We start from the raw sequence: 15,828 nt of genomic DNA, 5'->3' as shown, positions 1-15,828 counted from the left end.
TGTTTCAGACTATGTGTGCTGGACCATGGGTGATGCAGCCTGCCACAGGTGGAGGGTCTGGGGCCCCAAGGACATCACGTAGCTCACCTGAAGACCTCTGCCTTCCCAAGCCTCATTGTTTTCTTGCCTGGGAAGAAGAGGCCCTGGGAAATCAGGAAAGCTATTAACTGGAAAAAAATGAAATCACAGAATCTGAGAGCAAGAAAGGGGCCCAAGCCGGCTTCTTGTTTGCAGAGCACCTGGATGTTGGTGTTAGCTGAGGCTTCCTGCCTCTGGTAAATATCTTGGCAGCCACGATGCTAATCCTTTGCACCAAGGACCCCTTTAACAGGGACATCTGACCACTCAGCGGCTGCGCTGGTTCATTCTGGATGCTCATTCAAGCACACGATGATCCTGACTGTGGGATGTGGGAGCCATCACCAGCCATCACCAGCCAGCTACAGAGTCGCATTTGGGGCGGGGTAGTGGGCTGTTGACAGACAACCCTTAGCTGTCCCTCTAGTGAGACACAAAGATGGAAGAAAACTCGACGGTTCTCCAAGAAGCAAATGAGAGTCTAGGATAAGCACGCTGGGACTGGCAGCTCTAACTCAGCACATTCTACTTTATTCCAGCATGTTCCATGGCCCTCCAGCTCTGCTATGGTCCTGGTCCTTCCTCAGAGCCAAAAAGAACCCAAGCTGAATATCAGCTGGATCATGGCAGGTGGTGAGAGGGAGGCCAGGGTCACTGAGAATTCTGATAGACTCAGTCTTCACCCATCTAACTCTGGGTGACCGGGATTGGCTCGTCCTCGCCATGGTTATCCCTGCTGGGCCTCATGCTCCATTCCTGATCTTCCCTCCAAAGGCAGGAGGGCAAGTCTAAAGGGCCTTGGTGCCCTCCCAGAACCAAGACCCTCCACTTTATCACTTAGCTGGCTCCATCCTTTCACCAGGCCACCTCCAGCTGCCCCTATCCCCACCCACTGAGTCCCCAGGTACAGAGACAGGGGCGTCCTTGCTCTTTCAGATTTGATGCTTTGCTCTCCCTGCATGGCCCGGGGCACAGGCACATGCTCCCAGGCCAGATTGCTAGGTGTTGGTGAGTCCCGGGACTAGTGTCCTTGGTCTCCGCAAACAGGGGATCAGGAGCCTGTCTGAATCCTCAGTGTGGCCGATGGACTGGGTGTCCCCTTCCTGCTCTGCCCCTGTGCCTGGGAGGGCAGGGACAGGGAGGGAGTGCTATGGGGTTGAAAAGCACAGGCACAGAGGCAGCCTGGGTCTTCACTGCGCTGGGGATGGTCTCCTCGCCTAGAGACCCTGAAGCTTCTCCTCGGAGGCCTTGTCTGGGAGCAGCACCTCCACAGTGTAGCTGACCTTCTTGGCGTGCATCAGGCTATAGGTGTTGTCAAAGTGCAGGATATCTGCAAGGGTGGAGAAGTCATCCCGCAAAGCCAACCTGACATATTTGCATGCGTAGTGCCCTTGGCAAGGGGCCCAGGACTGCAGGTGGTGCCAGAGGGTTGGCCACTGCCCCGCTCCCAGCGCCCACTGCCTAAGCCATCGCCTTGGGCTAATGAAAGGAATAACCACCAGCATCCGGCAGCCCCGTCTATGTGTCAGGCGTCCCATTGGCGCTCCCGGCTTTCCAAACCCTCAAAGCAGCCCCATGGAATACTATCATCCCCATTTTCAGGATAAGGAAGCTGAGGCTACAGAGGTGGAGAGGACTTCCCAATGAGTACAGAGCAAGGAAGGGAAGGACCAGGATTCCCTTATCCTGATGCTCCAACCGAGAGAGGAGCCCTGCTCTCCCCAGGGGAAAGGGCTGAGCTCCACAAGCCGCTTTCCCTTCGTGCCTTTCAAAGAAGGCATTCCCTTCGATGCCAAGGTGCAAAGGGAACTCTGGGATGTGATGAGTCATCCAAATTTCTGGGTTTCCACCTTTCTGATTCTCCCTCTCCACAAAGGTGAACTAGATACGTGTTAACCAGAGCATTAGTAAACCTCATGCTCCTCAACTCTGGGTTTCCCTTCTCCTAGCTCTGTTCCCAAGAGAGGCAGGTCAGTGCTGTCCCTAGGGAGTGCGGCTTCTGGAGAGACAAACTTAATTGCATCTATCTTGGATGGCCTGAGAATGAAGGATAAGCACATGGAGGAATCCTCTCTTTGGGATTCCCACAAGGACCTGCCTATGCCCCTGGGCAGCCGGGGACCCCTAGAGGGTAGCCCACGTTTATTTACCTGTCTCTCAGCCTGTTGAGTGCTGTGTAAGGAGTTCCCAGGAGCTGAGTCTGGGGCTTCAGGCTGTGAATCCCACTCTCTAAAATGCCTCTCTGCCCTGTTACCCATACCCAGGGGCTACTCCCCAGACCTAGCATCCTGAAGCCAGTTCCCCCAGCCGCTACCGGATCTAGTAACTTGCAGAGACTCCCTCCCCCTCCCCGAGAGCAGGAAAAAGAGGGCAAGCGGGACAGCCTAGGCAAGAGGCTCATTTCTCGGCCATAAGGAGGAAGGCGACTCCAGTGAATCCTACAGCTCTTACAGACGCCGGCCTTGAGGCAGGTGAGGCTCCCGTCCTCAGGGACCACATGGGCTTTGCAGCGTTGGATGGGCAACACCTCCACCATGTCCCCTTCCTGCTTCTGCTCACTCATCTTGGTCTTCAGGAAAACCCCAAAGCCGATGTCTGCCCCTTCTGATGCGAACTGCCACCTGCAGGGGACAGGGCCCCACAGATGACCACCTGCCTGGGCTCCAGGCCCCTCCCAGCTGTGCCCAGGGGTGACGTGGCCGCCATCCCTACCTGAGCACACAGCCTGGGAACAGGATTTCGTTCTCCACCTGCATGAAGGAGCCTCTGGCCACAGTCACCGTGTGCTCATATTGTGTCTTCACCTGGTTACGCAGGTAGTAGCTCTTGGGCACATCGCCCCCGTATTTGATCTGTGGGTGAAGGCTGGTGAGCGAGCACTACACCGTGGTCATAACCCCTCATTCCCCATCCTCTGAGCACCCTGTACCTTGGTCAGGCACTTGGGGTTGCCATCAGGGTCAGTCATGGTCCCCCCAAACTCCACGGGCAGCTGGTCAGGGCTGACGAACTTTGGCAGCTCCTGCTTCCAGTTGCCTGGGGGGGGAGCAAGGTGGTGGCGGGCAGTAGGGGACAATGGGGGGCTCAGGGAGGCTCAACAGAGGGCAGAGAGGCCACACCCAGGGAGGAAAGCTGATGTTCCCTTAGCTCACTCCTCTGAGCCCCTACTCCTAAAAGCACCCAAATGCTTTATGTGGCCACCCAGGCTGGGGTCCAGGACCTGAAGCTTCATTAGAGTGTGCAAAGGTGGGTGTGAATTCAGGCCAAGGTCAGTGCCTGATTAAAGAGGATGAGGCAGGGAGAAATGGGACCTTTCACATTGACCTCTGTTTGCCCAGGCAGAGATGGGCACAGCCAGGAGACCAAGTCACTCACCTCCCAGAATCACTATCTTCCTTTGCGTTTCCTTACTCATGAAAAATTTGACCAAGTTGAAGGCCACGGGGAACAGCTTGGGGGCTGAAACACATGAAACTCCCTTGGGAAGCTGTCTAGAGAGGACTAGAGGTATAGTCACGGCCAGGGCCCTGGGCTGAATTGGATTGATCTAGACTCTACTACTGCCTGCTGTGTGACCATCAGCTAGTTACTCACCCTCTCTGAGTCTTAGTGCTGTTAACTATAAAATGGAGATAAATTAAACTATGTATGCATAACACATGACAGAGTGCCTGGCTCTCAATAAATGGTTGCCTCCCCCACCCAGTTGTAGGGTGTCAGTAATGTAGATTTCCCAATAGTGCCTCTTCCTGTCCACACTCACACGTTTCCCAAGTTGCCTCGGAATTTTCTTGGGTGCAAGTAGATGGAGCATCTGCATTTGACCTCACGTCCCACCTGAACTGCTCACACTGACTGGACACTTTCTGTGGGCTGCTCCTCCACAGACTGTCTCATTTAACCTCATGGCTGTCTTACGGGATGTTGTCATTGCATCCCTATTTTACAGACTGGAAAAACTGAGGCTTAGTAAGGTTAAGTAGACTTGCTCACAATCACAGAGCTAGTCAAATTGGAAAGCAGATCATTTGACCCCAGAGCACACATGCTGGGCCCCTCACTGTACAACCGTCACAGAGAGGGACCATTCCCACTCCAAACATATCTACCAGCCAGTGTGGTCCTTGAACGATCTGTTACCATTCCACACTGAGAAAAATAAAGAAAACACCCATTTACATTTAGAAACTTAGAACTTATTTGACATTTGCTGCAACCTATCAGAGCAGATTCTATATACTCCGAAAGTATCAGTCTATGAAGGACTGACTAAAAAAACAAAAAAACAAACAAAAACCCCCTGATCTTCACAAAGGATGGTTTGAGAAACCTAAACTGGGTGATTTACCCACTGATTCCCCCCTTTCCCTTCTCCTCCCCCAGGGGTCATCCCCATCATGGACTCACCACGAATGACAATTAAATTCTTTATCGTCTCAGGATAATTTGCTTCCAGGATGGCAAAAAACTGTGGCAAGACAAGTCTGGTCAAGGTCATGCTTCAACACATTCTATACCTGGATTTGGTGGCCTTTAATGCTGTTGAGACAGGAGACCCTGCCACCGCCACACCCTGGCCACCCACCTTCCCCAGGAGATATCTTCATCCCCTGTAATACTCATGCTCCTCTTTGTCCTTGGAAGTGGGGGACCCCAGACCCTCACTGGCTGCTCTGGGGGCCCCTGCGGTGGGGGGGTTATCCCTCCTCCATGGACTGGAAGCTGGTGTGGACAGCCCAGCTCCCTATTGGCCTGGAGCCAGCTGCCTACCTCACCTGCTGGTAGACCTCTACAGCTGGTTTCCACAGGTGTTTCAGGCTGAGCCCCTCCATGTCAAACACCATCAGCACCGTCTCAATCTTCCTGCCCAACTACATGGGACGACACAGAGATAAAAGACAACTCTGGCCAGAAGGTCCCGGCCAGGGAGACCCTGTACAGCTTCCACCTTCCTGCTACCCCTGCCCGCAACTGCCCACAGTGTTTTTCAAACAGATTGAGCCCACCTAGGGGCTAAGAAAATGCTGCATTCTGAGCTCTGGCACAGTGGTTCCTTATCACACTGTTTGCTCAACACGAATGCCTGGAATTAGTTAACAGTAGAATTAAAGACCTCATTCGTTGCCCATCGGGCCTCTCCCTGAACAACAGTACGCCGGGTCAGCCAGCGTCTGTAGTCCCAAGGTGTGTCAAACCAGAGCTATACTGCTGGTAGGTTCTGTAGCCTTGGGTGGGTTTTTAACTGTTCTGAGCCTTATTTTCTCCTTCTGGGAAGTGGGAATAATTCCACGTTCTGAAAGAATTTCTAGGACAATTCAGTGAGATAACTCCCAAAGAGCCCAGGGCCTGACACATGCTTTTGCCCGGTTAATGTCACAGATCTCTGTGCCAAGGGCTCCTTGGTGTCCAGCACCATGACAGACACTGGAGACACAAGTCCTGTCCTCGCCATCAGGCAGGTCATCCCGAAGTAACATAGGAGCTCCCCCACCCAGGGTCCTCTTAGGCTCATGGAGACACTTAGACTCACAAAGCCAACAGACCACACTTGGCAATAGATTCGTTCTGAAGGGTATGGACCAGGAAGTACAGAGTCAGGGCAAAGAGAAGATCTGTACAGACTGGTGTGGGTCCTCCTGACTTGGAAGCCCTATGCCCCACAGGACTCAATTTTTTGTTTCTTTGGTAGCAATTCCATATTAGCTTCTAGGGACCCACGGCAATGTGCCAAGTCTCAAGAGTCACTAGCCCACAGCAATGGCTCCTCCATCATGTTATAGTTACACAGTTTCCAACTAGGCACATCTTTTCCATAAGCAAAGCTGACCAACCACTGTTCCCAGGGTTCTCAGGGAACAAAGCCAGAGTGTTCACTGCACTCAAGGTCAACCTCTCATCCAAGGTCAGAGGGGAAGGGCCTTTGGTGATCCTTGGCACGTGCCAGCAGCGAGTGCCACACACACATTAGATACTCACAGATGGGTGACTGCGAGGGAAGCCACGTCCCACCAAAGCCCAGAGTGCTGAGGCCTGGGGAGATGCAGAGGCAGTATGCCTCTCCTACCTGGTCTTGGTGCCTCCCATTAGACAGATCAGGCCCTCCATGTGCTTCCCATCCTGGACCCAGTCACTTACCTTCTGACTCTGCAGCTCACACTCCCGCAAAAGCAGCTCACAGACCCTGATGCGCTTCCGGATAAGCTCCTGCTTGGAGGCTGACAGGAGAAGACCCTTGGGGTCAAGGTTCCCAATGATGTCGAACCACACGGGGCAGCCTTCGTAGTCATAGCCACTCAGACCACCAGAGTCGTACAGTTGGATCACCTGGGCACGGGGTTGGGGGTGGGTGTGAGGTCCTGACTCAAACCAGCCTATCAGCCATCAGAAGGCTGGATGTTGGGGAAGGGGTATGAGGGGTATCTGATGGTCTTGGGGGGGATGCTGCATGAGGCTCACCTCTGAGGGCTTCCACGAAAGGATGTTGTCCAGGTCCTGTTGCTTTCTGAACTCCATGTGCTATGGAGAAATGGCGGGACCTGAAGACTGCCTACCACAAAGGCCTTGAATACAGCTGTGGGTATTAGGCGAGGTCCCTCTGCCTACAGCCCCCAAGACCCCAGGCTCTACTGACCTAGAACTGGAGATGGCAATGCCAGGAAGAGGGCTGTGGGGGATCCAGATCTGATGCAGAAAGGGATCAAAGGAGGAAGGGAGGAAACACGCAAGAACAGGACAGGGCATGGGTTCCTATTCTCTTTGTTACTGATCCCTGGGGTCCAGTGTGTGGGAGGCAGGAGACTCATGAGAATGGGGCCTCACCTTCCGGAGCATGTCCTCAGATTTCTGCAGGTCAAAGTTCTGAGCTGCAAAAAGAGCCAAGGTAAGAGAAAGCTTGAGGCTGGGTCTAGAACTCACAGTTCTTTGAAGACTCAGGAGGAAACACGGAGCCTGAGCCTTCCATGACACACCAGAATATATTGGGGGGTCTGGACATATTTTTACCATTTTATTTTTTAAAAAGATATGTATTTATTTATTTTGGAGAAAGAAAGAGAGAGAGGGAAAGAGAGGGAGCACGGGGGTGGGGGGGTGAGGGAGAGAGAGAGACTCTCAAGCAGACTCCCCACTATCTCAAAACCCCGATTGTGACCTGAGCTGAAGTCAAGAGTTGGCCTCCCAACCAACTAACTAAGCCACCCAGGCACCTCCGGACGTTTTTAAAAAGCAAGGATCTTTGGGACGCCTGGGTGGCTCAGTTGGTTAAGCGGCTGCCTTCGGCTCAGGTCATGATCCCAGTGTCCTGGGATCGGGTCCCACATCGGGCTCCTTGCTCGGCAGGGAGCCTGCTTCTCCCTCTGCCTCCATCTTCCTGTTCTCTCTCGCTCGCCCTCTCTCTCTCTCTCTCTAACAAATAAGTAAATAAAATCTTTAAAAAAAAATAAAATAAAAAGCAAGGATCTTTAATCCTCTAGAAGACTTTGGAAGTCCTTGATTTCAGTATCCAAGCCTTTGTAAACTTTTCGGCCCAGAGGCTGATCTGGCCTGTAATATTTGATGTCCCCGTAGTCACACAAACCCCCTCGGTGTTAGGGGTAGTGAGGAGCATAGGCTTTGGAGTCAAACAGACTTGGGTTTGAATTTTAGTTTTGTCCTTTTAGTTGCTGTGCAACTTTGAGCAATTCACCTACCTTCTCTAAGTCTTAGTTTCTTAATCTGTCAAACAGGAATAATATCTTCTGGTTCCCAAGAACTTCTTAGTAAATTGTTAACTATTGTTGTGGTTACTTATTTTGAAGATATAAGTTCACTTTAATTAAAAATGTGATGCTTTATTTTAGAAATGAATGTTCTAAACTTGGAAAAAAAATTTAACTCTTCCTTTCTAGTCTCTATAGACTAGATTACTTTTTTCTTTCCTTATAATGTTGGCAAGGATCTCTAGTTCTGTTTAAACTATGACGCTGCTTGACATCATCCTTTCCTTGTTCCTGACTTTAAAGAAAATGCATCTAAAACTTCTTAACTGGCAACACGTATTGTAAGGTGTTTGTTGCATAACCATTAACAAGCCAAGCCAAGGAAATTTCCTTCGATTTCTAGTTTGCTAAGAAATTTTTATTTTGTTTTTATCTTATAAATAGGAGATGAGCCTTTTCAAATGCTTTTCCTGCATTGAGATAGCCACATACTTTCTCATTTTTAATTCTATAAATGTGTTCAATGACTTTGATAGATTGCCTGATGTTGAATTCTTCCTGCGTACCTAAAATAAACTCCCACTGATCATGCTGTGTAATTTAAATACCTTATTGTATTCTTTTATGTAATGTTTCCCTTAGATTTCCTTACACCTACATTAACAAGTGTAACAAGCCTAGAATTTTCTTTTATTATCCTGACCTAATTTTGCAATCAAACTAACCCAAGCCTCATAAAGTAACTTTCACTTTTTTATATATATTTTAAAGCAGCTCCAACAATTTGTAAAACCAGGTATCAGCTAATCTTAAAACTTTGGGGAAATTCATCTGTAAAGCCACTGGGGTCTGGGTTTTGGAAGGAGGGAAGCTTTTTAGTACCATTTATATGTCTTTAATATTTACTGGTCTTGGAGGTTTCTATCTTCTTCTTGCTGGGTTTTGGCCTTATATGTGTATTCTAAGGAATGCACAGATTTTATTGAGATTTTCAAATTTGTTTGTGCATAACTGTCTATAATGTTCTTTTATTGGCTTCTAAAAAAAATAACTCTGGTGTATAGGAGATTTCCTACTGAGAACCAGGGTGGTTTCTTGTTCTACAGAAAGTGGTTTGGGCACTATTGATGGGCACTCATAGCTTTTTTAGTAGCAGCTACTACGTGCCAGGCTGGAAGTATGGGGCAGGCACGGACCCTGCCATCATGGAGCTGGCATCCGAGTGGCAGAGATACGCAGTCATAGGATGGAAACAAAACAAAACGTGAAGGGACTTGAAGGAAGGTCACGGTGAGCCCTTCTGCATCTGGCCTGAGCCGAGAGACTCCAAGTTCAGCCCCAGAGATCACCCTCCCAGCTGCCCAGGTGTTGAGCTAGTGAGGCAGGGAGGGCAGCTACGGAGGTAAAGTTGAAGGGGACGGGGCTATGTCAGCTGGTCTGCCTCAGCAGAAAGTGGGAGGCATCAGGACACCCTGTCTCCTCTCTCCCAACCTTAGATCCTTCTCCTTTGCCATGACCCAGCAGCCTACAGTGTCTGTGACTTCACTCCTTTCTCAATGACGCACCAGGGACTGGAAAAGTTGGTTTTTAAATCCAGAAAGACTCCAAAGGAGGAGAGAGGTCTGATGGGGCTTCAAGAAATCTACTGTCCTCACTCCTTCTTTAGCCCAGGAGAATTACATGGACATGACTTGTTAAAAGCGTAATGGGGGGCACCTGGGTGGCTCAGTGGATTTAAGCCTCTGCCTTCAGCTTGGGTCATGGTCCCAGGGTCCTGGGATTGAGCCCTGCATCAGACTCTCTGCTCAGCAGGAAGCCTGCTTCCCTCTCTCTCTGTCTCTCTGCCTACCTGTGATCTCTGTCTGTCAAATAAATAAAAATCTTTTTTTTTTTTTTTTAAAGCATAATGGAAGGGACACCTGGGTGGCTCAGTTGGTTAAGCATCTGCCTTCAGCTCAGGTCATGATCCCAGGGTCCTGGGATGGAGTCCCATATGGGCTCCTTGCTCAGCGAGGAACCTGCTCCTCCCTCTGCCTGCTGTTCCCCCTGCTGGCGCATGCGCTCTCTCTCTCTCTCTCTATCTGACAAATAAATAAATAAATAAATAATCTTTAATAAAACACACACACACCAAAAAAAAAAAAAAAAAAAAAAACAGAATAAAACCTGCCACAGCCAAGAGAGCCTAGGGAGATGACAACTAAATGTAACATGGCATCCTGGATATGCTCCTGGAACAGAGGAACTAAGGTGACCTGAACAAAGTAGGGATTTTAGTTAATAATAATGTATCAGCGTTGGTTCATGAATTGTAACAGATGTACCATAGGAATGAAAACGTTCATGATAGGGGAAACTGGGTGCAGTGTGTGTGGGGACTTCCTGTATTACCTTCACAATGCTCTGTAAACCTAAAGCCATTCTAAAAAATAAAGTTTGTAGAAAATAATAATTAATTAAAATAATTAAAAAATAGAATCAAATAGAACAAACAGAACAGAAGGGAGGGCTTCCTCGGTGTAGGCGCTGTGCTTGCCCATGACCTCATGTCTGACTCACAGCATCTGGAAGTTGGGAGACCAATATTGTACCCATTACTCAGAAGAGAAAAGCAAGGCCGAGAGACAATGAGTCCGCTGTCAGCACAGCGGAGTTGGGATTCAATCACAGGTTTGCCCAATTCCAAGGCTGGCATCATCACCTCATTGTGTATGTACTTTCCAGCCTGATTTCAACCTTCTGGTTCAAGTTCAGAATCCTGGTTCAAGTTCAGAATCCATTCCATGGGGTGTGTTGAATTGAAATGAATTCTCCCCGTAGGTTTCTGTTTCTCTAATTTTACACTCCTGTGGCAATTCCTGGAAGAAACTCCTTCTCTACTTTTAATCGCACCCACTTCCTGAAGTGTTTGCTGGGCACCTGCTCAGCAGCCAATTTCCCTCAGGGGACGACACAGCCCTCCCTTCAAGGAACTGCAGATAGACCTGCAGGCAAGTCCTGAAGAGTATATTTGGGACTATCTGACTCCAGGCCTGGCTGGGCCCGTCATCCTGAGAACCTCCCAAGTGTGAACTCTAACCTCACCTCGACCATATGCCCACCAGTGCCAGGTGCTACAGTCTCTCATTTAGTGCTCACAGCAATCCTTGGGGAGGTGTTCCCATCCCATTTACAGATGAAGAAACTGAGGCTCAATGGGGTTTTTGTGCCATGCCAATTTGGAGGGGAACTCAGGTTCTACCCAAAGCAGGATGATTCCAGAGCCTACGTTTCCCACTCGGTAGCACTGTCTCCCAAAGTTGCACCCGCTTTCCTGAACCCCTTCTTCCTTCTCTCCCTTTTTCCCACACCCACCCCCGGTCCTGCCAGCCTCACCTCGGAGCCAGCGCAGGAAAAAGTACTCATCAGCATTGGGCAGGGTGGGCAGCAGGTCCTGGAGGTTGTCCCGGAACTGAGGGGGAGATATAATGGTCAAAGAGGCTCCCGTGACCCCCTGGGCTCCCAACCCCACCACGACACTTTCCGAACTCAGTCTGTCAATCAGTCCTACCCAGGGACTCTGCAGGGTGGGGACCACACAGTTAGCGGCAGCTGCTGACCGCCGCCCGGGAATGGAGCACCCCTCAGCCTGCCATGGCAGGAAGAGTTGGGTCCTTCTCAAATTCTGGGGGTTCTCTTTCTCCCTAAGATCCTCATTCTACAGGACTGAGGTGGGGCCCTGCTTTCTCTATTTTTTTTTTTTTAAAGATTTTTTATTTATTTATTTGACAGAGAGAGATCACAAGTAGACAGAGAGGCAGGCAGAGAGAGAGAGAGAGAGAGGGAAGCAGGCTCCCTGCTGAGCAGAGAGCCCGATGCGGGACTCGATCCCAGGACCCTGAGATCATGACCTGAGCCGAAGGCAGCGGCTTAACCCACTGAGCCACCCAGGCGCCCTGCTTTCTCTATTTTGACAAAGATCCCTGGTGAATCGGATGTAGGCAAATGAGAAGAATTTAGGAACCTTGCCCTTGATACTGTATCTTGAGGGTCTAGATCTGGAAGCAAGTTACTTAACCACTCTGAGCCTCAGTTTCTTAATCTGTGAAGTGGGATAAAGATGAACTTGTGCCAATCGTAGGAGTGTGTACAGGCAAAGCACTTAGCAGCAGTCCTGGCTTGTAGCCGGTGCCAGAAAATGTGGGCATTCTGCAAAATGTGGATTGCCCAGAGCTCTGGGCAGTGGAGTCTTTGTGGAAACAGCCCCAGGCAAAGGTCAGCAGGGAAGAGCTGCAAGAGAAGCAGGGGATGCCTCATCAAGTCCTATCAAGGCTGGGGAAAGAGAGGGACTAACCTGCTGATGGGAGCCTCTGCCTACTGGCAGAGTTTAATGTCTGGGTATGGGACTGGGGCTCAGGTCTGGGACAGAGAGGAGGCTACACTTTCATGGGAACTAAGGGAGCTGAAGGCAAGCCCTGGAGGGGTGGCTTTGCAGGGGAACCTGTGATTGGAACTTTAGGATTAGAAGCCAGTGCTAGCAAAGCCATAGGAAGCTATCTTGACAGCCGTCCACCAATCCTCCTTTAGCTTTATGGATCATGTTTAAAATAAGAGTATGTTTGGGGGCGCCTGGGTGGCTTGGTCAGTTGAACATCTGCCTTTGGCTTGGGTCATGATCCCAGGGTTGTGGGATCAAGCCCCGCATGGGGCTCTCTGCTCTGCGGGGAGCCTGCTTCCCCCCAATCTCTCTGCCTGCCACTCTGCCTATTTGTGACCTCTTTCTCTGTCAAATAAATAAATAAAATCTTTTTAAACAAATTTTAAAAATAAAAAAAAAAAACAAGAAAGTGTTCATGTATTGCTCACATGATGAAAAACAAATAATAAGATGAAACATCTCCAGTGTTAACAAGTAACGTAAGCAAGAGCACCAGCTCTCATCACCACCCCGAGTCCCCAGTCCCCACAAGGCACATGGATCAGGTGCAGCCTCTGGGCTCCTGAGGAAGTTTTTTAGGGAGAGTGAGGACATAACAATAACTGAGGAACAATAACTCTGCACCCCTCAGTCCCTCCAGGTTACCAGAGTCCCTCCTTTGAATGCCAGGATGTGCCCTGAGGCAGGAGGAGAAAAAGTCACATCACATCGCTGCTTCTTGGAGGAGGGAACGGAGACTGGGGTGTTGGAGGGTCTTCCAGGGACAGAGTGAGGAAGCTTAGAGGTCATGAGGAGTCCACATCTTCCACTCTCAAAGCCACCCCATCCTTGGAACGCACATCAAGTAAAACAGAAAGCCACAGGGCGCCTGGGTGGCTCAGTCGTTAAGCATCTGCCTTTGGCTCAGGGTCCTGGGATCCAGCCCCATATCAGGCTCCTTGCTCAGCGGGGAGTCGAGTTCTCCCTCTCCCACTCCTCCTGCTTGTGTTCCCTCTCTCGCTCTGTCTCTCTTTGTCAAATAAATAAAAAAAACTTAAAAAACAAACAAAAAAACAGAAAGCCACAAGCAGGTGCTGGGAAGGGTCTGGAGTAACTTGAAGGAAAAACTATCTTTTTTTTTTTATATATATTTATTATCTCATAGTTTTTTTTGCTGTTGTTTTTTTTTTTTAAGATTTTATTTATTTATTTGACAAAGATCACAAGTTGGCAGACAGGCAGGCAGAGAGAGAGGAGGAAGCAGGCTCCCCACCAAGCAGAGAGCCCGACATGGGGCTCAATCCCAGGACTCTGAGACCATGAGCCAAGCCGAAGGCAGAGACTTTAACCCACTGAGCCATCCAGGTGCGCCAAAGGAAAAACTATCTTAACAATGATGGCTTATGGAGAAGGCAGCCTCTGGCAGCGTGACCACAGGTGGTGAAACTAGGCTTCGGAAAAAACTAGAAGGAAATGCTCCTAGGAGTGGTTGTCTAGACCTCTGGGACCATGGGTGACTTCTTCTTTTTCCTACTTTCTTCTTTTTCCCTAATTTTTAAAACAACTAGCATTCATTTCTTTTAAATAATGGGAAAAAATCATAATAAACTCTTTTTACATTGTTTAAGGCTCTTTGACCCACAAGCATCTCCGTCATAATTCACCCCCAAAGGCCAGGTGTCCAGTCCCTCCCATGAGCCTAGCATTCAGGGCTCCCCTGAGGCCTTTGCCAGTGGGTAGAGAGACGGCTAAACAGGGGACTCCCTCTCCTCCTTCGCTTGGGGACTCCTCCTTCAGCTCAGGACCCATTGCTCCTGGAAACTCCTCCTTTACTTGGGAATTCACCCAGGGCCCCTCACTCTTCACCTGGACCCTTCTCTCCTTCACTAAGAATTGATCCAGGGTCCCCCTCCTTCATCAGGGGTCCTCACTCCTCCTAGAGTACCCTTCCCAGGTAGGAGCCACAAAAGAAACCATTCTCCACAAGCCCGAAACCTGCCCTTCATGGGCCCAAAGTGTGAGCCAGAGCTGTCACCTCCCTCCCCTAACCTGAAGTCACAGTTTCCAGGCCCAGCCATCTCCAAATCAAATTAATGCTGTGGCCCCTGAGACCAGAATATGCTCTCCTTTCCCCAGGGCGTGACACTCTCAGCTGCAGCTGGAAGGAGTGTCACCAAACCCCCTCCATTCCCCTTTAACAGAAACACTGACAACAGGGAGAAGGCTTGGGCCCCCGGGAGTCCAAAAACCACAAAGAGAAGCCAAACAAACAAATGTCACAATCAGAGCAGGAGACCTGCTGGTCTGTCTGCCCAAGGCTGCCTAGAGGGATGGCAGCACTACCCTACCCCCACAACCAGGGGACAAGGGCCGAGACTCTGTGGTCTGGAGGGGTCAGGAGTGGAAAGCTGGATTCAGCCCCAGTGTAGCCTGGAGAAGTGCTCAAGTCCCGTGTCTCGTATACGTCTGCCTCAGCCACTGTGCCCAGGGGCACGGTGAGCTGGACCCAAAGATGCCCTGAAGGGTCCCTTTTCCATCTAAACAAGGGGGGGCTCCACCCCGCGTGGGCAGCGTCCAGCAGCTCCTTCCTCCCCAAGCCTCCCACCCGTGAAGCCCCCTTACCCTGGCCAGCGCCTCCTGCTGCTGGGGGCTCAGGTCCCCGACTCGGCCGCTCATGATGCCCGGCGGGCTCAGGGGTCGAGGGGCGCAAGCGTGCCAGGAGGCTGCGGGCCCGCCGCCTGGCCTCGCTGCAGCTGCCTGGTTTCGTCCCGCGAGAAGATGTTGGCCCCGCCCCAACGGGAGAGCGCCAGCCCTGCCCCGCCCCGCTGGTTCTCGCTTCCGCTCCGGGTGTTTTGCTGGCGGTGGCTAGGACGCACCCTACAGCGCGCAGGGTGGTGACCCGCACCCGAGGGGACCCGGAACGCTCACTCGAGGGGAGGGCAGCAGACGCTGCTATCTGCAAGCATCCTCATCCCAGGGAATCCTACAGGTTCCTGCGTGGCAGGGGACGGGAGGGGGTCATAAAGGAGATGTGGGCAAGTTGTGGGGAACACACCTAGATCCTCTTTCCCAGCAAAATGGAGGAACTTTTCATAAACCCGTCTCAACCCTCTAGGTGATCCTCAGGAGTTTCGGCCCATGGGACCCCAACCTCCCTCCCCTGGCCTTGACTGTAGGCTGTGCCGTGCACACCGCCCCCCACCCCCTTCTGTGCTCCCTGACTGATAGGAGCCTTTATGGGCAAGATGGTTCCAGTCCCAAGACGGTCAGGAGGATTATGTAAGAAGATCTGCCACGGATTAGTCTGGCATTCCACACCCAGTCAGTATGCAATGTTAGGAATACTGTTTTATAATTACTATTATTATTGATACTTTCTCCAGAGCAGGGAGCTGCAGAGGTGGAAATTCTGGGATGGCCCCCTGGTGAGCCCCTGGGTAGGATCTATAGCCTGGAAGCCCTGGGTGGAGTCAGAAGGCCACGGGTGGTGGGTGACTGACACAGGTGGCCAACATGGCATCCAGGAACCAAGTAGAGGTCACTGAGAAAGGTGAGAAAAACACAGGTTGGCAGGGCAGGAATTGTCAAGAGGAGCAGGTGGAAGTTGAAGGTGCAGGTAGAGATAAATCAGGCCATCAGAACACTTCCCCCTCTGCC

The 15,828-nt window shown here is 50.8% G+C and overlaps 1 protein-coding gene across 5 annotated transcripts; it reads right to left on the bottom strand.

Moving 5' to 3' along the window:
* Positions 1-577: 577 nt before the first annotated feature.
* LOC111160047 (SEC14-like protein 4) lies at positions 578-14,885 on the bottom strand. 5 transcript variants are annotated; one of them, XM_022522845.1, is made up of 12 exons: positions 14,794-14,885; positions 11,151-11,226; positions 6,898-6,941; positions 6,535-6,594; positions 6,214-6,402; positions 4,854-4,949; positions 4,486-4,546; positions 3,454-3,537; positions 3,008-3,114; positions 2,791-2,930; positions 2,530-2,699; positions 578-1,408 (listed from the first exon to the last, which is right to left on the bottom strand). In XM_022522845.1, the coding sequence occupies exons 1-12, from the start codon at positions 14,845-14,847 to the stop codon at positions 1,296-1,298; spliced, it is 1,194 nt and encodes a 397-aa protein (XP_022378553.1). In that variant the 5' UTR covers positions 14,848-14,885; the 3' UTR covers positions 578-1,295. The 5 variants fall into 5 exon arrangements, with proteins under 5 accessions (XP_022378553.1, XP_022378554.1, XP_022378549.1 ...); XM_022522841.1 differs by having other exon boundaries at positions 1,345-2,699; XM_022522846.1 differs by lacking the exons at positions 6,214-6,402; positions 6,535-6,594.
* Between the last annotated feature and the right edge of the window lie 943 nt (positions 14,886-15,828).

The sequence above is a fragment of the Enhydra lutris genome, unplaced genomic scaffold (assembly GCF_002288905.1).
Source record: "Enhydra lutris kenyoni isolate GAN:26980312 unplaced genomic scaffold, ASM228890v2 scaffoldscaffold73, whole genome shotgun sequence".
Classification (NCBI taxonomy): domain Eukaryota; kingdom Metazoa; phylum Chordata; class Mammalia; order Carnivora; family Mustelidae; genus Enhydra; species Enhydra lutris.
Note: the sequence above shows the minus strand (reverse complement) of the source record. Positions and strands in the feature narration are given on the sequence as shown.

Coding starts and splice junctions, on each gene's coding strand:
- LOC111160047 (XM_022522841.1), bottom strand. CDS start 14,847: ATGAGCGGCCGAGTCGGGGACCTGAGCCCCCAGCAGCAGGAGGCGCTG. Junction 6,942..11,150: donor TTTCCTGCGCTGGCTCCGAG/GTGAGGCTGGCA, acceptor CTCTTTTTGCAG/CTCAGAACTTTGACCTGCAG. Junction 6,403..6,534: donor TTTCGTGGAAGCCCTCAGAG/GTGAGCCTCATG, acceptor CCCCGTGCCCAG/GTGATCCAACTGTACGACTC.